The sequence below is a fragment of the Ixodes scapularis genome, unplaced genomic scaffold (genome assembly GCF_016920785.2).
Source record: "Ixodes scapularis isolate PalLabHiFi unplaced genomic scaffold, ASM1692078v2 PGA_scaffold3__209_contigs__length_174095766, whole genome shotgun sequence".
In the NCBI taxonomy this organism is placed as follows: domain Eukaryota; kingdom Metazoa; phylum Arthropoda; class Arachnida; order Ixodida; family Ixodidae; genus Ixodes; species Ixodes scapularis.
Window position 1 is genome coordinate 76,269,851 of NW_024609868.1, and position 26,077 is coordinate 76,295,927.

Below are 26,077 nucleotides of genomic sequence, written 5' to 3' on the forward strand. Positions count from 1 at the left end.
CGTTCCACTCCCGCTCGAGCGCTACTTATGGCAGGGCTTTCTTCCGGAGACGCTGTTTCCAGCAAGCTGATGGAAGCTCCCCAAAATAATGCGTACACATTCTGTGTTACCACTGCCTTTGCCACGGTAGTGAAGGAAAGGGACACATTTTGTTTTATTCAAAACACAAAGCGCTTACCCAATGAACCGTGACACCCATGAAGCTACGATGGTGGGTGGACCAGATGTCAGCTGTGGTTGCAACATAGCTTTGACCAGACAACTTCTCTCGCGCGTCATCCAGAAACGTTTCCCATTCCTCATCAATTCGCCGACCTAGGGAGCGTCGCGACATCACACTAGTCCCTGGGCGCAAGCCTAAAATAGAAAAAGAGACAATGTACAATTATAATGCAGTCTGATTTCGCATAGAATTGAAAGCTCACCTGTTACAAGCTGTATGAAGCCTGGCCCTTCGACTGTCGATAATGAATGCAACCCATCCACAACGAACTTGACGATCAGATTGTCTACTTTAGGCTGAGTCAGTTGACTTCCGGGAGAGCAAAACAGTTTCGTTTGGCGCATTTTGTCAGCAGGGGCGTCGGCCTTTCTCTTGACTGCTTGTGTTCTCCACCCTTCTTTGTACTCATCGAACCTTCTTAGCTCTTGTGGATGCACGTGCTGAAACAAAATAAGTATCGATTGATTATATAGCCGCCACACAAGTAATATCACACAAAGCGTACTTCCGTAAGCTATGCAAATGCACCGTTTTGATACATAAGACAGCACTGAAAAATTAGATACATATAGATACACTCTGTTCGACTCAATGCATTTCTTGGCATGTTACAAGCAAACAAAAAATCTAATTTATGTTGATTCTGCACCTACCTTTAAGTGAAGCTTGAAATTCGAGGTTGACGAGTAGGCGCCAGAGATGGTCGCTTTACAAAACGAACAGGCAGCCTTTACTCTGTCGTCCCTAGATGAAATCACGGTAAAATACTTCCCGTCCAAGATGGCACAGCGAGGAGTATTGTCGTTGTCTCGACGCGGCGGAACAAATAACTTTCAACTCCAAGACTGGGACTGCGAAGTGCGCACCATACAGCCGGAAATATCAAGTGAAGTTCCGCGGAAAAGAAAACCAGGGACAGAGCTCAGCCTAGCCGCCTAGCGTTTTGCAGACGGCGCCCTCCTGTCTGGCTCCTGTAGTGCTCTGGGCGGCCGTGCAACCCGGGTTTGCTATAGACACACACAAAAAAAAGGACAATGAGCGTACAGAGATTGCGAAACCGCTCGACTTTCTTTCGATCGTGTTTCTTTGTTTGTTGTTTTAGCCGCGGACACAAGACTTGTTTACTTGATGTCGTCTTTTCGGAGGCCTTCTATGCTCTAGCTTCCCCTGAACAAGAGTGAAAGAAAACGCAGCTTCGATTTAGAAGCGCACTTTTGCAGGTGATGTATCGGGTATTTTTACAATACACGATACTTTCAAAAAGTATCTTCGATACCGATACTTCGATACATGTTTTTCTGGCAAGCGATACCAGATACAAGATACTCAACTGTATCGAAAGATAGTATCGAAGATACATATATCTTCGATACTGCCCAGCTCTGACTGTTACTGCGTTTTTCTTGAAGCTAGTTGTATCAGAGATGTTGGCATCGCTCTATTCATTTGCGTTTGAGACAACTTTGCTTATTATCTGAAGTGACGGCAGAATTGGTTGTTTAGACTACATGTACCTTCCAAGAAAATTCAAGGAGACCTTGCAGCGAGGGGAAAGGCTACTTTTAAAAATCTCTGCATGCAACACTGCGCGCGGGAGAGAAGTGGCATGGTTTCGATTTCGACGACGAAGTAGTGCATCTGAGCACAGCATGAAACCGAACCCAGCGCTCGCTTGCATTGTACCCTTTCGCCTTCGTGATATCCCCCGTTGAAACACGGATGGCCAGCGGCCGTAAGGACCTGGCTTAGAGAGAAGTAGGAGTACGGCCGGCCGCGTCCCATACCTTTCTGGCAGCTTGGTACCAGACCAGAGTGCAGCAAGACTCTCCGGGCTTACGAAACATTTAAGACGCCCATTGAGGAGAAGATGAAGCAGGATGACCGGCCCTGTATACGCCTTATATGTGCCTTCGTAGTCCTGCTTACATCTGCACAAGCTCTGGCACATCGAACAATATCTCTCTCTCTCCCCCCCCTCCCCCCCTCCCCCCCCCCCCCCCCCACACACACACAAAAAAAAAAGTGTCTTAGCATTTGAATTTTAGTTGGGGGCAGCACCTACAGTATTATAATTTTAGGGAAAGTTTCCTTTTCGAAAATGCAAGCACTGTACTTTGTCGTGGGTTGGCGAATCGAAACCGAAGCTCTGGCCAAGGGGTTCCCAAGATGCTTTGTACGGCACTACGTCGCTAGGATCACTTCGATTTTGCGAGAGTTCTATTGTGGTACTGTTCTGATGTATGTTCGTGCCGACTCTGATACACTTCCGTGCCGATACGCTTCGTATATCCTGGAAGTGGCACAGTTAATTGTCTTTTATCATTAGAAGCTCAAAGCGCACAAAGGAAATAAAGTGAACACGAGATAAGGTCATCCCATACTTTGTTTTGCTTTCCTTCTGCCTTCTTTGCGTTTTTAAATCACAGAATGGTAAATCAACGTCAACGTCACCTTCGTTTTCGATTCCTGGAGAATCTCACGTGCCGTACATCGGAACCCAATAATGCGTCAAACAGACGGTAGGGGTACCGCATATCAGCACGTTTTGATTGTATCCACTATACGGGTAGGATGTGTATGAATATGCTAAACTGTTTATGTTGACGATGTAGATTTTGCTCCTGATGTAATGGATGAGGCAGGTCTTCGAGAAAGGGGAATAAAAGGGCCTTAATTCCTTCTACTCACCTGATGTCTGGGGCCTTCTACCAAAAGTCTATATCGATGAGACGAAAGAAACGAAAGAAGCAGAAGTAGTTATGTTGTTTCAATAAAGTGACTGGAGATGGCACTCGATTTAATAACCGTCTCGAGCCAGCTGTCCAGGTTGTCGTTCCCCCTGTACAGACCGTCTGGTTATATACCCTGCCGTGTATGAAAACTATTGTCAATTACTTGACAAGAAACGACGAATTCTATTGAAAATGCTATTTGAAATCCGTGAGAAATCAGTCCGATCCAGATGTATTCTGTTTCACTTTAAGCTTGATTGGACATGAGAGCAAAGAATTTGGGGACGCACACGGAAAGAAACGAGCGGCAGGCACAGAGAGAGCGCGGGAATAGGATGAAAATCATGTTTGAATGATCCTGCTTGCTTTTATGGTATTCACAACTTTCAGCGATCATGGTACCGCGGTGTGACCATTGCGCACCATAGTTCCGAGGTGATCGGCTTCACAATAAAGGTTGTTGCTACACCTTCAAGACGTGCAAAAAATAAAGTAAGGCTTTAATACTTCTCATATATAACAAAACCAGAATTACTTACGCGTCGGAGACTCAGCCTCGTTCTGCCGTTCTACGATGATCATCCAGGTGACAGCCATTTTGACGGGCGTCAGTGCGCCCCTTATCGGTCGTGAAAGTTGCGAATACGCCCCAGTGCCCATATGCTACTGCTAGTGTAAATAGGCGCGTCCTTTGGCTTCAAATGTCCTTCACACTTGATGCGCGATTCACGTCTGCTTGATTCGACGGATGACAGAGTCACGTTTGGGAATATTGGTCCGCATTCTGGAACCGGTTTTTGCAATAACATCCGGATATCGGAACCCGTGAGAACCCCATTCTCGGTATTGAAAGGACGAGATCTACGAAACGTACGAAGCTGTTACGACCCTCGAGTGCCGTGCTTTCACATAAGGGCCGCGGAATTCAGATCTCTGTACAGCGGACGTCACGATCAATGCATGCACGAGGCCATTGTGAGCACCATACAAATTCTGTCAATACCATCGTTGTAACGCGGCTTGTATAGGCGCGCCTTTGGGTATTCGCCGGTTTCTTCCCGTTTTGCTTACCCACTAAAGTGCTTTCTTTCAAAGTTTTATGCGGGATATCATCTTGTCCTCTTTTTTTTTTTTTTTGTGTGTGTATGATTCGTCTTGCTGCGTCAGTCAAAGGGCTTCACAACGAGGCCGTTTTATTTTCGTTGTGAAGTAACAGGTTATAGTTTAGAATTTGGGCACCGAATGGTTTTGTGCTGTACAGTAGACATCAGGACCGGCTTCCTAGAAACAGAGTCCTACCTAATAGTGTGCCGAAGAAAGCACTGCCAAAGCTAATGCTCAAGCGGAGTGGTAGCATCTACAGCGGAGACACCAAACGCCCATTGCTGCTAATTTCACGTTGTCGATACAAACACACCGCACAATTTACTTAAAGTCAAGTCTCAAGTGCTGGCGCGCCCGAGGCTTGGCTGGCTCTTTTTCATGCAGTCTTAGCTAAGACACTGTTTCTAGCAAACCCGATTCGTGGTCGTCGAGCTCATACCACATAGTATATTGTTTAATATAAATAATGATAACAATGACGAGTGTCTTCTTTCTTTGTGGTCCGCAGGAGATGGCCACGGCAAGTCCTCGGTCTTCAGCCGCTGGTTCCGGAGAAGTCGATCGGAGAAGCGGTCCGAAGCGTCCGTGGCCTCGGCGGCGGGCTCGTCTTCGGCCAAGAAGCAGCTGTCCACCTTCTCGGCCCAGTTTCCGCCGCTGGAGTGGAACGACCCGGACTACGTGCACTACCACTCCAGGGCCACCCAGACGGTCCAGCCGGACGTCCAGCCGTACGCCGTGCTCAAGGTATGCATCCAACTCCTGTGTCGCGCCTCCTCTATCCTCCCCAAACGTCATCACAAGTGAATCCACGCAGCGCCGTCTGCCTTGTACCAGCGTCGTCGATAGAGCAGCGTCTCTCAACGAGCGCCACGTTAGCACGTCTGCCACTTTTGCGACGGCTGTCGTCGAGCTTCAGCGTGTTTGCCGCTAGGGGCGGGTCGGGGTTCCTATGACGTGATGCGTAAATCCTGTCTTCTAGATTGTGTTGCATGAGCCCCATTCATATGCGGAGAGCATGTCGTCTGCTTCTTGCACAGGAGTTGCGGTGACGTCAGAACGACGCCGAGCTCTCATTGGATTTGATTGAAAGGATGGTGGGTAGACCTCAATGCTAGATGCCTTGAGGTCTAGCCACTATTTTTTTTTTTTTTTTGTTTCAATATGCCAATAAGAGCTTGGCGTTTTGACATCATCGCAACAATTGTGCGAGAAGCAGACGAACTTGCGCTCCGCTTAGGCGCGTAGCCTGTTTACGCGAGGCATGCTAAATTTAAACTTGATTGAGAAGAGAAAAAAACACCTAGTTTGTTTTTATTTGCCGACCACAATAGGTTTTCCGGATGGTTGCATACGGCATGTTGAATACTTTAATGAATGAATGATGGATGGATGGATACGGATGAACCATTTTGATCGGGTCACCTAGTCAAAGTTTCTGCTCTCGACAGTTAACTAATCTCCGATTAAGTTCGGAACGAATGAAGAATGGGAAATGAAGTCATATCTCTGCTAAGCATTCATTTAACGTACTTCACAACCGAAAGTTACAATCCGTGTGACGATGGTGCCGTTATGACCTACGGTCATACGAGTTGCAAAGAAAACTTTAACAAAAATGTATTCTTCCCTCGACTTGTGCCACCAGTCTCATAACCTGTGCTTGTTAATCTCCGCTTTCCCTTCGACTATTTTTTTTCCGTCGCTGCTTTTAAAACCCAAGGCCTTTACGAAACCGGCGACTTGCGCCACTTAGCAGTGGACGGACAGATTTCTCGAGTCACGTGTCACCACTTTCTTCGAAACCTCTGAAAGAGAGCTCTGTCAAAATTAAGCTTCGAGCGGGGTTGCACGTCAAGATGGCGTACCTGGGCTCAGATGCCCCAGTCTCCTCCCCGCTAATTCTCCGGCCCCCGTTTCCTCCGAAGCACGTGCAAGCATCGAAATTCATGTGGAACTAGAGCTCGCGCTTCCGCAGACTTTTTTCTCAGCAAAGGGACGTTACCTATACTTCATTTCACCACACGTCAGTTCGCAGTCGTCAAAGGCTCGAAGGCATATGAACACAAAACCTCAATGACACCCCGCATTCTCTCTCCATGATTGGTTTAGCCGGTCATATAGCTCAGGCACAGAAAGACGACGAACGAACACCATGACATTGCGCTTTTGGCGCTTTTTGATTGGACACACTAGCTCGCAGAGCGAGCTCAACTCTGCAGGAAGTACAGAAATCAGAGCGTTCCTACCACCACTGCTTCTATTTTCTCAAAGCTTTTTTTTTTTCTTTTTCTCATTATCGGTCTATGGAACATTTTTGGGGCGTGGCCCAACTGATTACGTGTATGTGGCTGTATTTTTATTACCTACGGTTTCTCGGCAAGGGAAGAAGTACGGCAAAACCTCGTGCACGGATGACTTCCACTCCACACGTTACATAGCCCTATCGTGACTCACAGCGATCTTGTGATCTTGTATGACTCCACAAAAACGAAAAACAAGGTGTTTTTTTTTTGTTTTGTTTTTTCTTGAATATAGATGTTGGGTGAATCGGGGTCTGAGCGTGTTACGCTCGAGGACAGATTTCCGACACATTTCAGAAAGAGAAGGGGAGTGCGCGTGCGCAGATTTAATGCTGGTTGTGAACGGGTGCGCTCAGATTGCTCGATCGCACGCGTTCCCGTGCCTTTGTCTGCATTGCTACAGAGAGTTGACCCCTTGTATATCGCACCGCAGCCAATATAGAGTTCTAGAATAGGGGGCCCCAACGCTTCGGGTCACGAGAGCGAGTCGTCTGCTTCTTGCGCAGGAGTTGCGGTGACGTCATAACGACGCCGAGCTCGGATTGGCTTTGATTGAAAAGACAGCGGGTAAACCTCAATGCCAGATCCCTCAAAGTCTCACTATTTTTTTTCTTTCAATCAGCCAATAGAAGCCCTGCGTCCTGACATCATCGCAACCTCTGCGCAAGAAACAGACGAACTTGCGCTCCGCATAGGTCACCCGAGCAGCTCGGGGCGTCTCACTCAGCAAGCGCAGAGGACATGCGCATGCGTACTGCGACGCTCCAAGCAGTAGACCTTTCTAGTCCCAACTGAAGCGCTGAATATTCCTGATTGATTCTGGGCTCAATCATCTTCGCTGTTGATTTCCATATGAGAAGTACCAGCGTGCGTTCTCGTGATCACTAGTATACGTGACGCACGTTAGATACATCTAGTTAGCAGTAGCACCCCAGAACTATTTTGAGTCAGGATTATTCACCACTATTCAAACTTCCATGCAACAAATTTGACGTTTAATAGAGAGAGAAAGAGAGAGAGAGAAAAATGGGAAAAGAAGGGGGGGGGGGGGCAATTCGGTAGCAGATTGTGATACCTAAGATACTGAAGCTCGGCAGCACGTAGAGCGAGATGCACAAATTGTAATTCTTGTTGGTTTTCGCATTTGGTTTTCATCTGCGGTCTTCAGTGCCAGCTGTAGAGGAAGTGGCTTATTGTATGTGATGCACAGTAATTGTGGTGATGGAAATTGAATGAACATGGTGCAAGCTCGCTGCCACGAAGCACGCGCTCAACCTGCTGGTCTGGGGTTAAACACTCCAAACCAGCAGTGCATGGTACCGCACCTGCTAAATTCATCATCTATAGCGAGGACACCCGACGTCCACTCACGCCGACTTCCCGTTGTCTAAGCGTACACACAACGCAATTACTTGTTATTTCCGAAAGTGAGACTAGGCGCTATCGCTTCCTTCTAAATCTCTCTTACCACTCCGTATCTGGTGTAGTCCTGCAGTGCCCTGATGTCTGTTATAACTGCATTCCTGTTGCGTTTGCCAGTTGAACACATTTCACGCTCACTGAGAAATTCTGTTTCTTCGTTCATCCATACTCCTGGGTGCGTGCTAGCACTTATCCACGCTCTCAACCGTGAATTCCCGTATCTTTCGCTCTTCAGCCCCAAAATGTCATTAAAGGGCATGATTGCCGATTTGCCACTAGTGAATTCCAGAAATTGCCTGTGTCCTACTGTGCCACAGTTGCTCACTGCAAATCTAGCTTCGAAAACAGTAAAGGTTACGGGCCCGGCGAGCCAATAGCAACGAAGCGCGTTGCACGTGACAAACAGGACTATAGTTCACAGATGGTACGTTATCACGATCCCCGCTCCAACGCTCTGATTGGATGGACCGTGGCTTTAGCGTTCGCTCTCTGACAGATTACGTTAAAACAAAGTATATGCAACCTCGTTTTATCTCTGTTGGTTTTGTCGCATTTTCTGTAAGTGTACCTATACCCCACCCCCTTCTTCTCCTCTTTCTGGCAATCGTTAAAGGCGGCTGCTTTGTGAACTTTAGTGAATAAAGATGGCGCTAAAGTCAACTGGTGGCGACAGTTTAAATCAATGGAAGGCTGATTTTCCGGAACTTTCCCACTGTACATTTCACTTTTATTAATTCTTTTTTTTTTTTTAGGCTCTGTTTTTGTGGTTTTTTGCTTATAAACGTTTCTTTATATTTCTGGTCAAGAGTACGCGCTAGCATCCCCAGCAAGCCACATGTAAAAGGTGTGCCCCCCCCCCCCCCCCAAAAAAAAGAAAACAAAAACAAATTACAGTTTTTTTTTTACTGGAAAAATAAACTGCGCTTTACGGAACGCTCATTCTCTACCCATGATGTAGCCCTAGTGCTCTGAACCAAATATCGCATTTTCAGAACTAACCGTAATATTATTAAAAGTTATAGCCGATTTTCTGAAATTTTCGATGGGAAAATGACGGCTGATGGACCTGTTATAAATTACAATACATGCAGCTGAATGGCGCCAGTTGCCGAAAACGGGCCCCATTTTCCCATTGAAATTTTCAGAAAATCACGCGTAACTTTTGCCACTGAGATAACGCTTAGTTCTGAGACATTGGCATCTAGTTAAAACCGCTAGCGCTACATTTGGGCGGAGAATGAGCGTTCGGCGATGCGTAGTTTATTTTTGCAATAAAAAATTCACTGTAATTTTATTTATCTTTTAGGGGGGGGGGGGGGGGGGGGCACACAGACGCTGCACTTGTCTAACACGTTATAATATTATTTTCTCTAAGTAGACGACCAACAAAGACAAAGAAATGGTTAAATGTTAAAACTACCATTAAATGGGAGAGTGTGCTGATCATATTTTAGGCGATTCTAAAGACAGAAACAAAAACGTTTGCGTCGCCGTACAAGTAAGGGTATACGACCAACTTCCTCCAGTACATTAATCACGATGCTTCGCGAGACGGCTCATCTTAACATGCACGTTAACGTACCCCAGTGTCCGCAACTGTACGCTTTTGTCTTGCACAGTATATGTCAGCGTATACCACCAAGAGCACGATAGCCAAATTGGCTTCGCGCGCTTCTGAGAGAGATTGCCGTGCGGTTGCACGCGATCGAAGACGAGAATAGCCGCGCTGAGAAGACAGACGGTCCCCTACGTGCGGTTACGCGCCTGAGTAATGAACGCAAACAAAGCTCTACTTCACTCGCACCCAGATACCGTACTTGCGCTATACGCCAGAAGCGCCTCTGACTGATCCGCAGCCCGTTGCAGCTCGCGACAGGGTTTGAGGGTGAATTAGCTTCACCCCGAGCCGAGGACTTTATTAACCAGGCGACCGACTTTCGCCGCTGCTCGCGCTGTCCGCGCCAGCATCCTAATTGCTCGTTGACCCGTTCAGGTCGCGGCCACAATGGCACGATATTTCACGGGCGCTTCGCGAAAGTAACCTGGCGGAGCACGCGGTGTACACGGAGCATGACTACTACAATACAAACAACTTTTATTTTTTGGTTTTGTTTCTAATGTAGAATACACACGCATGAACCTGGGGATGCTAACCATAGACGCCTTCAATCGTGTGACCAGTTAATTTAAGGAACTTCTTAATTGCGGCCTCAGCAGTCCTTGGAACCTTTTTGTGGACGCTTCTAAAATAAACGTCGGCGGACGTCTGAAAGATCCCGAACTTAATTGCGGAATGAATAGCTGGACCTCATTAGGTGTCATTACGCGCGGCTTCTCGCTTGACTCCACGGAGGTTTAACCGCGCGGGAAAAAGTTTGTATCTGGGTGCTGTGGCGCTATATGGACATTTCGGTCACCGGAGCCGTCTTTCCTTTCGTAAAAATAAACGCTTCCACGATGTTGACTTAGAGCATTGTGCTCGAGGAAAGCCAAAGATCGTGTCTCGTTGGCACTTTACCTTTTTTAGGCTACGTTTAAATGACTGAATGCATTGTGCTCGAAGGAACCGAAAGCTGTAGACTCTTTTTGAACTGTCTCTAAATAGTAACCGACGCTTCTTGCAACTGCGAGTCGAAGGCGAATAATTAAACGAGTGCTGTTGCGGTCACCTCAAGGTGTCAAGTTTCCAGTGCGCTCATTCCAATAACAGTCCACGTCCCTCCTTTCGCTTTCTTTTTCTCGTTTCCTCTTCCTTACGACCCGTTACAGTAGAAACCCGCGTCCATTGAAACTGCTTCGTCGAACTATGATCTCATATTCGATTTTGCGTTCACGCGTTGGGGTTGTAATATTTGCGTGTAAACAAAGAACGTTCTACCTTGAATAGATTTGCAGTTCAGTCACTATTCGACGCATGCTTTTAGTAATCGCTATCATCGGGAAATCGAAAACGATATCCCGCTGGTTGTTTTCGTCAGATCTAGTAATTCCGAGCCTGCCTTCTCTCGCTCTATGGAGCCATTGAACAGGCTGGCGTTGCAGACCTCGTGTCGTACCGAGATGCTATGCCACTGAAGCAGGCGTTAACGTTGGACACTAGGACAATGTACCCTCTACAAAGGCAGTGATCCCGTCCCGCTGCCATAGCGATGAAGCGAAGTGAATGGAACGAGCGGGAAGAGAGAGTGAGGTTTGGTTACGGCAGCGCCCTTGCAAAACTGTGGTCATAGTCACGATGCGTTCTTGCGCAGAAAGAAAAACCCACGCCAAGTAAATATCCAAGTTAAAAGCGAGATTTCGAACAATCTTCCGTTTTACATCGAGACCACATGGTCATTTTTGGCAATGAGTATGTAGCATTGGGGAACTGGTCCAGCAATGTTCTACATCGAGATCACTGTTCATTCGCCCTCGGTTGTCCATTAAAATCACAAGTGGAAGACGCTCCCACTTATGGACACAAACAAACAACTCAGATGCTTCGTGCAAAGGGAGCTTTCACTTCTCGTTTGGCGATGAATATGGAACAACCACGGCAGGTTAACTTCCCTGTCTTTCTCTTCCGTCCTTCCTTCCTATTTTCCCATCTTATATTTTCAAAAACGTGCCGACAAAGTTGCGTGTCTGAGAAGGGGGCTTTCTGACTGTACAATCAATGAAGCCGGCCCAGCAAGTATAGTTCCGGTGGATAACGACATAGTCTAACAACATCGGCAACTGAAATTCCTGTTATTTCTAAGATTAATTGTGACGACGAAAGGAAAGATGCTTCGCGCGGATTCGTGACGAATGCACAGATACATATCCGAACGACACAGAAAGTCGATCGAGGCTGGTGGGAAGAACCTCATAAAACCTCAGAGTGGCGGCCGACGTTTTGTTGAGAGACTTTGCTTTGAATGCGTTAGCATCAGAACGCTCGTTTTGACGAAAACCCCGCGGCGTCTTTCGCTTGTCAGCTACAGGGAGAGAGGGAGAAAAAGGCGGAGAGGGTGACGCGTACGACGCTCCCATTGGTCCGAAGCGCTGACCTCAGCGCGTGTCAACCTCCCCCTCTCCTTCTCCCTCTCTCCCTGTAGCTGAAAACGAAAGACACCACCGGGTTTTCGTCAAAACAAGCCCTTTGGTTTTCGTCAAATTCACGCGCACAGCTGGCGCGGAGCCAGAGAGGAGGAGGCGCCGCGCAACACCCTCTAGATAACAAAGCCTTATTGCTGAATGAGATGACGTCATCAGAGAAGGCCAACGCTGGACAAAGATTGGACACGAGTGCCGCGTCAGCGCTCGGCTTCGAATCAAGTTTGAACTGTGAGCCGAACGGTGGCGCAATCGTCCTGTCCAATCTGAGCATAGCGTTGGCCTTCTCTGATGACGCCATCTCATTCAGCCCTACGGCTTTGTTATCTAGGAGGTGTTGCTGCGCTGTGGAATGCGGGCGCAGTGGCGTCCTAGGGCCAGCGGCACCCGGGGTGGCAGCCCGCCGCCGCGGCTCCCTTTTTACTTTTCAGCTTCACCCCCCTGAACTCTGCACCCGAGCTTTGTGACGCCACCTCACGCGCGTGCACAGTTGCCGCTCTGCCGTCGCCTATTGTTCTTCGCTCTGGGTTTCCATAGTAGCGGTGCGTGGGCTATGATGCGTGTGTGTAGTTAAAACGATGGACGTGGTTCCCTCCATGAGTGATATGGATGCGGTTCCTTCAATGAGTGCTATGGATGTGGTTCGTTTCACGAATGGTATGGATGACCGTATCCAAGGGCGTCAACGTACTCTGACAGTCCGAGAGTACAGAAAAGGCGTGAAAAAAAAAAATAGAGAAAGATCCATTGGTGGATTCTTAGGGAATCCGTTAGCATGACCTTTGGGAAACGCCACATACATACCCCTTTGAGAAACGCTAACACTGACCCCGTAACGAAGCCAAAACCAGACAGCAAAAAATAAAAGAAGCAAAAGAGAAAGCCCAAAGAAAAAAGTGAAGGGGTCAGTGTTAGCGTTTCCCAAAGGGGGACATGTGTGGCGTCTCCAAGGGTCATGCTAACGCATTCCTTAAGAATCCACCAATAGATCTTTTCTATATCACGATCTTATTTTTCTCGCTAGATTATATGAGTCCATGGGGGTAGTTGAGAATTAAGAGGATGAGGTAAGGCCCGCTTCAAAAGAAGCAATTTCTCCTAGCAAGCTGACATCGTCACACGAGCAACACTGGCCCCCCGCGTTCACACGGAGCAACCAAATTGCTACGATTTGGCATCATTGTCATTGGATTTAAAATTTCTTTCACTATTTAGACACACAGTCACGCGCTATAAACGTGTTTTAATATATTTAAATGGCCTTGAGAATACTAACTAATCTTTCTCAAACGATTTATTCTTAAAAACGATTAATTTAAGCCATAACCAAGTTAAACCCTGAGCTTAACTGTCATCATCGCCACCACAGGGATGTCACGTGAAAATATCGCGCCTCTGATTGGTCACTGCCGCTTCAAACATCTCCGAGTTGTCCGAGTGGCTCGCCGGTTTTGAGCCAGACTCGATCCCAAAAATTAATGTTGCAGCGCGAGAATTTAGGGAAAGCTAGGGAACAACTCGTCAGCAAAACCGACATTGCATGGAAAATTGCCCCGCCTGAATCGAGTGATTGAGAGTGACTGATGGCCTTGAGTCGACTATCACCGGCTTTTTTATTCAGGTGCTGACTCGGTACTGTACCTTGCTTCACACTCTCACTTGCCCACACCCCCTCTTGCATCGTATATACTGTATTCTGAAATCGTCAGATGCCCGTCTTTGGGGAGACACTTTTTTTTAGATACGAGCTCATAGCTTTGGGAAGGATTTTGGCTTAACGTGTAGTCAGTCATTAGATGATGTGGACCTCGCGGGCTAAGTTTGTGGCACCGAAGAACTTTCTACAAATGTCATTCAACGTCTACTATTGGAGTGCCAGCCTTTCCGGTGTTCAAGTGAGAGGCAAAAGGATGGGAAGATATTTTTTTCTTTTTTCCAATGATTTTTTTTTTTTAACTTTGACATAGAACTACGTCTTTCTCCGCGCTTGGAAGAGGTGCAAAGTTGCGAGTGGATGTCACGAAAACTTGATCTCGGAAAGACGTCTCTAGGCGTACGCCAATGACGCGGCGAACATGCTGTCGCGTCAGCCAGGGAAGCACGGTCGGCTCCTTTTTCTTCTCTTTTTCTTATTTTCTTTTTCTCGAGGCGTAACGTAAAGCAATGACGCGGCCAACAAGCTGTGGCGTCAGCCACAAAGGCGCCGTCGGCTTCTTTCATCCGTGTGTGCTTCTTCCCGAAAATACTTCGTATCGTGTGTTTGAAATAGCCCAATAGCGCGCCCAGGTTTTCTCCGTTGGCTCTCTTCGCACGCAACAGACCTTCCCGGAAAAACGTGGCGCCCCCGCCGTCTGCTCGACGCTTTGTGACGTTCCGATGTACGGTGCGTGAAATTATACAGGATTCGAAAACCAAGTTCACGTAAGTTCAACATATTGTGATTTCAGAACGCAGAGAAGGGCGAAGGAAAGCCAAAAAGGGTATGCCATCACCTCCTTTTGTGTTCGCTTTATTTTTTGAGCGTTCTGATTTCCTAGTGATAAGAGAAAATGAATTGTACCACTTCCAGGATATATAAAGCGTTTGAGTCGGCACGTGCGTAGGCCTGAACAGTCTCGCGATTTTCCTCTCTACAATGTCTCTTGGAATTTTCCGAAATGCTCTATTCCTCATATGCACCTCGGAAATGGCGGCGCGGAGGGGCTGCAAAAGGACTCCGAGCCATGGGCATTCACTTTTTGCACACCCGCCATCGTCATGCGGCACGATTCCGTGGATGCATCTCCAGCTGCCACAAACAATACACCTGAAACGAATGGACGAGGCATGGCCTCTCATATATCACCCCCCTCTCATTTGTTGTGCCACCCACACGTTACGGTTCTACGGAAATTTGTGCAGCGTATTACTCCTAGGCACCGACGTTTTTTTTTCTTCAGAGCTACGCTTGTTTATACACAGTGACAAAAAGATTTAAAAATTGAGTAAAAAAAAGTTGATATTGTCTTCGTAACATTATGGCTTTTATATAAAAAAAATGATGGTGTGTTTCTTTTTTTTTTTAGCGACTTACAATATACGAGGCACAACTTGCAGTGTCATTTCAAAAGTAAAGAGTGCGTGTGCTAAGCTTTGATCGTGGCTCAAAGTACGCGAGCGCTCGTGGGCCGTGGCTTTGGCTTTATTGCAACTCATCGATCGCCTCACCAAAGATATGAATAAGTAAATAAATACACTTTTTTATCTTGGGGAAGAAACGCCGCAAAGCTAAAGGAAATTTACCGCCTGCTCGTCAACCTCCGCAAATGAATCTCCACGGCGCTTTTTGTTTACCACGAAGTTTACGAAAACGACCTAAACAAGCCGAAATTTCCCATCGTTTCATCTCCACGTGATATTCGTTCGCGTGCTGCCCCGAATGTTTTCCTGTGCCGACTTTCAAAGAGTTGTGCTTGACCGCGCAGTTCCATATTGGGGACGCCGTACAAAACGAAATATTTTTTTTCTATGTCGATTTGGAATCGCCCTAGAAGGGGAGTCTCCACCGGTGGGCGCTAAATGCGCTAAAAGGGGTCTTTATGGCGTTGTCCTGCACCCGATTCGAAAGCAACCCACGACTAGCGACTGCCTGGTGAGTATTACGGCGAATCAGAGCAGCTGGCGAGGAATGATATCGGCCCACCTGACTCCCCGCTGGGCTCGCGCTGGGCTCCCCGCAGAGCCGGCCACAATTTGGCGACGTTTGGAGGCCGATTCTCTCCCTTTCTTCATTCAGGAAAGGAAGCGAATTCTCGTTCTTTGCTCAGGTATTCCGGAATGCACGACAGCTATTTAGACCGGCGCCAGCGTTTAAGAAAAATGGTCGTTAAGGCGACTCTCGCGACGTTAAAGCGTCGCCTGTGGCGAAAAACAATTTTTTTTTCGTGTCGGTTGTTTTTGCAGCTTTCAGATTAGACCGAATCTGAACAGTTCATCTAAGTTCTAACGTCATGACTGGTAGGTTTGTTTAACGCGTTGGCATTAGAACGCTCGTTTTGACGAAAACCCCCTGGTGTCTTTTGTTTGCCAGTTGTCACGTGGGATGCTCCCATTGGTCTGAAGCGCTGACGTGAGCACGCGTCAGCCTCTCCCTTTCTCCCTGTAGCTGACAAACGAAAGACACCACGGGGTCTCCGTCAAATCAAGTCCTTTCTTTGGTTTTCGTAAAAGTCACGCGCACAGCTGGCCCGGAGCCAGAGAGGAGGAGGCGCCGCGCAACCCCCCATCTCCTCGATAACAAAACCTTAGTGCTGAATGAGATCGCGTCATCAGAGAAGGCCAACGCTGAACACATTGGAAACGAGTGCCGCGTCAACGCTGGGCTTCGTGCCAAGTTTGAGCAATCGTCGTGTCTAATCTGTGCCCAGCGTTGGCCTTCTCTGTTGATGCCATCTCATTCAGCACTACGGCCTTGTCATCTTTAGGAGGTGTCGCGGCGCGGTGGAATGCGGGCGTGCTCAGTTGCCGCTCTGTCGTCGCCGGTTGTTCTTCACTCTGGGTTTCCGTTGTAGCGGTGCGCGGGCTGTGATGTGTTTGTAGTTGAAAAGATGGATGCGGTTCCCTCCACGAGTGGTATGGATGTGAATCTTTCCACGAGCGATATAGATAACCGTATCCAAGGGCGTCGACGTACTCTGACAAACAGAGTACAAAAAAGGGCTGAAAAGAAAAATTACAGGAAGATCCATTGGTGAATTCTTTGGGGAAGCTGTTAACATGACTCTTGGGAAATACCACACACGTTCCCCTTTGGGAGACGCTAACACTGGCCGCGTAACGAAGCCAAAAAGAGGCAGCAAAAAATAAAGGAAGCAAAAGAGAAAGCCAAAAGAAATAAAAATTTGAAAGGTTTTTAATTTATCCCGTTGATTTTCATCGCTTTATTTCGCTTCTCTAATTACGCGAAGCGAAGGTATGCAGGCGAGCTGGTTAGAAAACATCATACTATCTCTACCCTGCGTTAAAAATTGAAAAATACGTTTAATAGAATAGAAAGTAACTAAAGAAAACAAAATACATAGAACATCATGGGACCCGTCCAACACTACGCAACGCACATTTTCGTTCGGTCTCGCTCTTTCTTCTCGTGCTCTTCTAAAAAACATGACTGATGATGATTGCTGGCGCACCGTATATGCCACACAACAACACTCGGCCAATAGACTGCTTCCATAAATCCGTCACCGCGCGCGTCGCACTCTGGGAACCTGCGGGCCAGCTAGGAGCGGAGCGCGTACGGATTTTGCTGCCCACTGATTCCCCCATATGCATAACGTGAGATACGTCGCGATGAAGCGCTTCGAGTTTTGGAATAGGTAGTGACAATTTGGACGTCCACCGTCAAAAATTATTTCGACGTCTGTGACGTCACTTCCGTAAAACGTCAAAACAATTGCTTTATTATGTCGACGTCTTCCTTCAAGGCAACCGTCGCAACGGTAGCCGTTTTGTGGTTTCGTTGGCTTCTTTCTGTTTAGTTTCTGATGGTGTTGTGTTGGCGTTTTGACAAATTCATGTGTTGCGTGCCTAAAAAGTTTCGGTTCTAGTTGGGAGCGGAAATGTCGTATTCAGCGTGTGTGTGGGACTGGCTGTACATTTGATCTTTTCGAATGTGACACGCCCGCTGGCAATGTTCTGAGCGTTGTGAGCTAGCACCCCGGCACGAGTCTCACTTAAAATATTGAATCTACAACAAAGGCGAGCTGAATATCCCTCTGTTTTTCCTGCACGTAACAAATGTAAGTGCGTACACTACGTGGCACTGAGAATTTTGGTTCGCTTTTTGTGCCATGCGAGCGCGTCTTCATGTGGTTGCATTCTCGCTTTGCATCTGGCACCCGCCCTGTTTTTAACCGGAAGTTTCGTGAGTTCATTGTTTAGTTTAGATTTTCTGTTTGGTTCGTGTATAACTAGAGGGTTAACTACGAAACGGTCGGGATGATAAATAAAAAAGGTTGCGAAAGCAAACGTTGCCACCTGGATACGTTTCTTGACCGGTCAAAACGCACAAAGCTTCTGGCGCGATTGAACGAGATACGCGCAATTTCCGATCAACTGCAACTTTTGTGGCACGGAATTCAGCTCCTTTGTCTATATAAATCACGTGAAATAAATCATGAAAAGCAGCGGCGCCGCATTCTGTGATGTTTGGCATGACGAAGTAAACGTTACGTTCGGCTATGAAAGCGAATGCACCTTAAAAAGATTTCTTTTTTTTTTTTGCATTGCACATTTTTTAAAAGGTAAAAAAAAAACAGCATTTGGTTGCATGACATTTGTTTTCGGAAAGTGCGTGTCAATGGCAACGCTGCCCGAAAGCCAGATGATATTTTTTTGACCGCCACCTCCGATCGGCTTCCCAGTACGGACTCCGAAGCTCCAAAGTTCCGTTTGAGACGTCAAAGAAAAAGGGAAAAAATATTTTAACAAGAAACAACAAAATGTAAAAAAAAAAAAAAAGCTTTTTTTAGGAAGTGGCGTTACGGATGTCAAAATAATATCAATATTTATTTTGAAAGTCACCGAAACAATCACTACCTTTGGAATAAGTCTGTTCTGGCCTAACGACTGCCCTCAGTCTGTTAAAGTTGGTCACTTCGTCTTCGAATCGCTTTGGCTGTTTTTCTTGCTTTCTGTATTATTTTTTTTTTCTTGAGTAGGATCACTAATCTGCTGTACTCTGATTCGCTGCCCGTTATGAGTTCGATGATTTGATGATTTGCCGAAGTGCTCGTCGCTCTGTCTACGAGGCACGATAAGGAGGTCGACCTCTCGGGTTAACTCCCTTGCGCAGCTGTCGCGCATCCCAGTTCCTTGTTGCCCATTGCAAAGCATTCGCGGTTTTCGTTCAACATCTCAGAGTTCTTTCTCCTGTTCCTTGGTCACAGACGGTCTGACCTTGACCTCTTCCGTGTTGATTGTAGATAGGACTTCCTTTCCACGCTGGACGTAGTGAGCTATGCATTGTGAAATCATTTCCTCATCGGTATCCCGAAGTTCGACCAGGTCTCCAAGCTTAACTGTGGTGACGTTCACGATAGGAAGACTTGTTTCCCCATCTTTTAACTCGCACCGGTAGTCCATCTCGTCCTTCCCTTGATTTTGTTGAGAAAAGAAAAGTCTCGTTCGTCTATAGTAGCATAGTCGTTCCCTTTTTCCGCAGTAGCACGAAGTTTGGTGTGTCAAGGACGTCTTTTCCCACGATGATGTAAGGGCCCTTGAAAGTGCTGTCTGGAACCACCTGCATTCTCACAGCCTTGAAGAGGTTGCTGTCTACTTCCAGGTCGGCTTGGATCTCCCCGAAGGTTTCGCATGTTTCTCTTACGCCACATACTTGTTCTTTTCGGCTAGGAACTGCTACTTATTTTACCTAGCTGGGCGGCAAGTTTCGTCTTGATCAGGCTGATCGGCGCACCGGTGTCCAGGAGGGCAGCTATTGGTTCTCCGTCAATGTTCACTGATTTTAACGCTTGCGACGACCCACAAACTTTGTGCCGGTCTTTACCCTTGAGGTTGGCCACTCGTAGTGCATTTTCTTTTCGCTCGAAACAATTTTTTTCTGCGGTGTCCTTGCTTCCCACAGCGAGTGCACGTTTTATTCCGTCCTGGATCGGGGCAATCTCGTGCAGTGTAACCACATTTCTGACAATTGAAACATTTCGGCCCCTGATTCTGGACATGCTTGGAACCGTCATTCTCAGCTCGTGACGGCCACAATTTCGCTTTCGAAGCTTGCCGTGGCCTCTCGTCTTGTTGTTTGCCGTCCGACAGGAATCTTGCGTCGCGATTCTTCTGAAAACACTCGTAGCTGATAATATCACGTAAAAGAAAGATGAGATCGGTTTCGCGTGGCGTAGCTGAGCTCCCTCTACGCTAGTCCCGTATTAATCTCCTCCAAATTGACTCCGCAGGCGTACGCAAAGCTTTTCTTCGTCGCGAACGTATGCTTCGTGGTGTTCGCCTTCCGTTGCACTCGGCTTTCCATGATCTTCCACTGTTGAGTTTTCGACGGTGGGCGGACGTAAGCGTCCCGAAAAGCGGCTTCTCAGGACGACCACGTCTTGCAAGCTCCGCCCGTGGATTGCTGCCGGTCGCGCGCCGGTCCTGACAGCTTCAACTTGGCCACAGTGATCTTTTCTTCCTCGTTCCACCTTGCTAACTCGGCGATATGAATAAGCTCGGTAATCCACTCGTTTGCCACGATGTCCAACTCCATTCCGGTGAACTTGGGAATCGCAGTTGACGCGCCACCTGCATGGAGATATCCGAAGGCGTCGGTCGACTCGACTGCGTCAGTAGCAGGCGTTCAACAAGTTCTTGATTTTGTCGTAACACTCGCGCCACCATCTCTATTACGTCTGCATTGACCTCGCTTCTTTAGTCGGTCTCAGCGTCTTTGCTTGCCGTTGCAAGTCACAGATCACAGTCAGTAAAATCTGGGGTGTCAAAGTGTGAGCTCGACTCGCCTTGTCGCAATATCTGGATCTCGTTCCGATGTAAGGCCTCGCACCACTGATGTTGACGAATCGCAAAATAGCGCTCGCTCACGGTGGCGTACGATTGAGGAGCAGTTTATCCCACTTTTGAATTGTTAAAAGTTAAGAAAACACGTTTAATAAAATAGAAAATAACTAAAGAAAGGAAGCTACATAGAACATCATGGGACCCGTATAACAACACGCAACACACGTTTCCGTTCGGTCTCGTTCCTTCTTCACGTGACAACAACACCTGAGACGCCGAAAAATACACTAGCGGACAATAGCGACAAGACGTCTTGTGCGTCTGGTCCGTTATTTATTTCTTCATGTCTCAGGATTTAGATTTCAATGTCTAATTGCGTTTTTTTATTATTATACACTTGGGCATCAACGCGCATGCATACGATCATGTACAGGGAGTTACCGAGAAAAGAGAGCCGTGTTTTTCGGCCCGGGTAAATAAACTATGCATTGCAGAAAGCTCCAACTCCGTGAAAATAGGACGATAGTGGTTGGGATAGAACGCGAACGTTGGAGTGCATGACGTTACCCGGATCAAAAAAAAAAAAAAAAAATTGAGAAAAACAAAATTTCTCCAAATGCTGCCATCCACCTAAGCTTTAATATCATCAAAACTAGAAACAGGATTGTGGTCGCCTAAAGCACCTATTTCAGTGGGGAGAAAAAAAAACAAAAAAAAACTTGTCAGCAAGAAAGAAAAAATATCCCCTTTTTGCTGACAAGTGTTTTTCACTGATATAAATCCAGCAAGCATCCACGATGTCGGATTCTGTTTTGACTTTATTAGGCGGACGTCGGTTCATCGACAAATCTTATTTTTCTCAGTTATCTTTTGATCAAGCTAACGTGATGTTCCCAAATTAAACTTTCGCGTTCTATCCCAACCACTAGCGTCGCATTCTCAGGGAGTTCGAGCTATCTGGGATGCATAATTTATTTACCTGGGCCGAAAGACACGGTTCTCGTTTCTCGGGAACTAATACGTTTTCTTGCCAATTTACATGCTCTCTTTCTCCTATGCAGGAACTCACTGATATGCGCGTGCCTGCATCGGAGCACGTGATATCTGACGTCATGCTCTAGCTTATGCAGAAACGTGGGTAAAACGCCGGCAGATGTAATGGAATGGAGGCGGCACATTTCCACGTATGCAGACATACGCACGCACGCAAGGTATCATATACACACACGTGCACACTGTTGAAGCCTCCGAAGGTTCTTCGTTTATACTTCCACTCCACGCCATCGGCACACACAATTGTGTTGTACAGCTTCCATGCGACCAATGTATGTTTTTCAGAGTAGTGTCACCTGATATCGCTGTCCATAAATAGACATCCCGCACCGAGACGCGTTAGCATTCCTGCCAGTGGCTTACTTTCACCGACGATTAGGGCGAGGAAACATGGCGCGGTCAAGAGCGAGCAAGACAAGCAACGAAAGAAAATAACCACAACAACAACTTCATCAACAACAAAAGCGACATCACCAACAAAACATAGGATCGCAGGAGGAAGCACCATAAGAAACGAGCAGCAGGCTGCTTAGCATTCGTGGTGGCACCCTCCTGCAGCGTGGGTGTTGGTTGTTATTGTTTTGGTGCGTCGCTCTCCTGGAGCAGCTGCCCGTGCGCCCATACACCCCCTCGCCGTGTCCAGTTTCAATCGATACGGCCGAGGCTACGCCGCGACCGACTGTAACGAAGAACCCAGCCCAAAACGGCCCGACCGAGACCCACTTCCCACAGCGTGGGGCTCCTTTAACACTCCGCCTGGTCCTCCAAGAATCCCGGCGGCACTTAGAGAAGAGACAGGGCCCTGGGATATATAGGTTACGCCGAGAGCACGACCCCGACATGGGAGCGGCCCTCGGCGCCACTGCGCTGCTGCGCTTCGAGCGAGCTCGACGGATGCTCGCTGGCTGCCCGGGCTAGGCTGATTGCTCGCCGCGAATTGAGCACGCGCGGCGCGCCTTGCTAGGTGTCGACTCCGCGGGCCGAGGAAGAAGGACCGTCCGTCTACGACTCATCGGGCAGCGCCCACGAAGGATTTACGCGACGAAAGGGACCGTTGTACGCGTCTCGGGGGGGACGCCTGAAGGACTTGTTGGGACGCACGGGGAGCCGATTCTTCCAGCGATGTGGTGGTTCTGCCTGGGAATAGACAGCGAGGAAAACTAGGCGTTGGGACTCAATCGTCGTCATTGCCGCCGTTGATGGCGAAACTGCCTTAGCGCGGAACATATAGCGAGAGACGCGAGCTCAAAAAAAGTTGAAGGACCACTTGGAGATATCATCTTTTGCTCGTGGCGTTTTCTTTGAGGCAAATTTGTGGTGAGAGTTGTCCCGTCTTCTCCAGCAGAATGGATACGATACACGCAAGTCACGTCAAGGTCCGAAATAGTGGATAAAAACATATGTCCTCTCCACATATCCAGGTGCTGCGCCGCGTCTTGGTGGATGTAGAATTGCACGGCCTGTGTCGCGCTTTATGAACGTTTGAACAGCCTTTTGCGGTGTACGCCGAGAAGGGTGCTTTTGCTGAGAGGTATCATGACAAGTACTAAAGACGAGATGGTTGCTAGAAGTTTACCTACTGAGCCTTCGGCAACCTCGCCCTTTTTCGTGGCAAAATGGTCCGCCGAGAAAGCTGATTTAGAACCTCCACTGGGCAGCGATTGCCGTGAAACGCAAATTCGTACGTGAGAGCAACACGTCATTTAAAGTTCGCCATACTTTCGGAAAGAGCCTATCATGCCAAGACCCACGTATGGCTGTATGCATGCCCTTTGCAGTACGGTACGTCTATTTGCCACATATACTGTTTCTAGTTTTGCTCAGAGGCTCGCAGCAAACATCAACGTCAAACTGTTCGTTGTATGACGCACATAGTGCAATGATCTAATATACTCAGACGTTTTGAACGCGTCTAGGCAGAAAGCAAAAGTACCAATACAAAACAGGATAGACACGGACAGCATGTAACTTGCTACGTGTTTACTCGTTCGTCACTATACTTCTTTGTCGAGGGCGCGCTCTCTCTCTCTTCCTTCAAGCTTAGCCTCCCTAAATCCTTCTCTAGAAGCCATTCTTCCAGCCGGTCCATACAGCTTCCGTCTATTTGTCCCTTCAACCAGATATCGCCAGCGAATGGCAATCAATGTCTTGTCTCCAGAGGGCAACGAGCTGTGTCCACGTGTCGATTTGTAAGGACTACTAGTCATGAGTAGCGTTTATATATTTAGAGCCTGTGTTTCCTCCTTATGCCTGCTTCATGTCCTAATAAATCAGGCGCCATTCAAAAGAATATGGCTTTTGATCTAACCCCACAGTGCTCGTCTTCGCCTAGCAGCTGTCTGCCAATTGAAATGATACATTACCCAACTCATCCCTCTCTCTTTCTCCCTCCTTCTTCCCTCTCCGTCGAAGCAACTTGGCATCCACGAAAAAACACGAGCGTTCACGGCGCCCGGCGTCTCTGTGACGAGTGGATGGGTAGCCTCGACCCCAATCTGGTGGTTGCCCACTCGGCCGGCGGCATCAACGTCAATCACGGGCCAGATATCTCATGCAGCGCCGAGATTGAGAGCTGTTCCGACGAGTCCTTCCAAAACGGAGGACTGTAATCACGGCTATCGCATCCGTACGCTGACCAGTGGGGAGCGGCCGCGGTGTCTGCCCAGTGACCGAGTGACGCAGGAACACCTTCGAATTCCAGGGGGACAGTTGAAGTAGGCTCAACGGATAAATACTAATTAGAAACAAAAAATGGTTGAACAGCTCGTGTTGTTTCTGTGTGGCTAACTGGACCTTTGCCTGCTGTGCATCATTTCAATGCTTTCAAATCCACAGCCTAGGGTGCCTACACGTTTCCGCCGCGGAGCGGAAACATGTAGGCACCCTACCACAGCCCATCGTATACTGTCTCCTCAGCACAGCACTGGCATGCTCTTTGCTTCGGTAAGCGAGCAAAGCAGCTGACGTACGCACGCACTGTGAAGATGGCATCGACGACGTACCAGAGTCCCTTGAATGGACCATATGGTCTGTAAGAACAAATTAAAGAATGAAGAACCACGCATCTTCGCACTATTGGCTGTTTCATCCTAGGCCAATCGTACCAGAAAACTAAAGAGGAGGCAAAACTGACATCGAAGGATGCAGACACGAGATCTTTGCTTTATGGCGTAAATCTCTGGTGTATCTAAAGCGTTCCAAAAGTTCTCTCTGCAGCCGAGGCGTCGTTGTTGTCGTAGTCTCTTTCAAAGCTGTCCGCTCGCTCTCGTAGGCATCCTTGCAGTTGATGTTACGATGAGGCAAATGATTGGGGGTCCCCTTACGAATGCTTTACGTCTCTTTTATACGCTCAGCCAACAAGCTCTATAGCCCGAGGGCAGTGAACAGGAGGCGCCTGGATCGGCTGCTTGTCAGCGCGGCTTGTGGACAAAGTGGGCAACGTTGGGAAGGCCTAACCGTCAGACGATTGGACACGGGCGCTGCGTCAGACTTTGGCAGGGCACTCGGAGATTTGAGATTGAGATCGGGTCCAATGCGGCCGCCGGCCGTCTCAGAGTTGCCAACATTCCGCATACGTTGGCGCCATCTGTCGAAGCGAACTTCATTGCCCGGTGGGTATTCGCCGTCATATATTCGTATGTGAATTTGTTCATATTACGCTAGACAGCTTTAAACTTTGTACTCTTGGCGTCGTGCACTTTCCTGGACTCGCGAATGGTTTCGGTTGCCACCCTATAGTAGCAGAATAGCTGTGAGTTTATTTAAGTGCTGTTCAAACTACGGTAGCCTAACCGCTCGCATGCCCACCTGCCAGCGGAAGTTCGTTTCTGTCCTGTCACTTGCTTTCATATCTTTTTTTTTTTTTTCTTGTAGTTGGCTTTGCGGTTTAGCTTTCGCGAAAAATTAAGTTTGAACAGTGGGCCAGTAATAGAGTTCGGCAGTGATTTCACTGGCCCGCATAATGGGTGGCGTACCTAGGGTGTGGCACGGGGGCGTGGGGGGGGGGGGGGGGGGGGGGGCACGTGTTTTGGGTGCCACAGACATAACCCGCGTCGGCCCGGGCTTCCACCCGGGCCGCGAGAGGAAGCCCTTAGTTAGAATCGGACAAAGGGCACCATGGGCCGAAAGCTTTCTTCCGAAGCGGTTAGTGCAGAGCGCTTTCCTTGTGCCGGCCGCCTGAATGTCAAAGCCTAGGCATATGCCAGGGCAAAACACTGCTCTTCTACTGTTTTCTATTTTCACATAAAATCAGAATTTTTATCTCTCCATGGGCGCCGCCATGTTTGTCTATGCTGGCGCCACCACGCGGCAGGTGGACTGTGGTGGGTGCTCGGCTGCATTGTTTTGAGAATCTTTGCACAAAATGTAGTTCGAAAACCGCAGAAATGTATAGTCGTTGAAGGCCAAGAACAACATCGTTTCTGGCGGTGCTGCAAAAAGGAAAAACCGATTGCAACCTGAGCCCCCCGTTCCCGCACAGGACAGCGGGCGCCAGAGATTCCTTTAATTTCTTGTCACAATTCGTATGCACGGTATGATTTATCTTCTGTATGGTTCAAAGTTATTTAAAACCAGTTCAGTTTTTACATATCTATATTTCTCATTTACCACAAAATATGGGAGCCCGGGGAAGATTAGGAGGTGGTTTGACATGAGCTAACTTT

General features: G+C 47.9%; 1 protein-coding gene across 1 annotated transcript in view; it reads left to right on the forward strand.

The window, feature by feature from the left end:
• LOC8028210 overlaps positions 1–26,077 on the forward strand; it is a 72,867-nt gene that overhangs the window by 13,789 nt on the left and 33,001 nt on the right. The window contains exon 4 of the mRNA XM_029983436.4: positions 4,568–4,803. Within this exon, the coding sequence (XP_029839296.4) occupies positions 4,568–4,803 (236 nt within the window). The remainder of the gene's footprint in view (positions 1–4,567; positions 4,804–26,077) is intronic.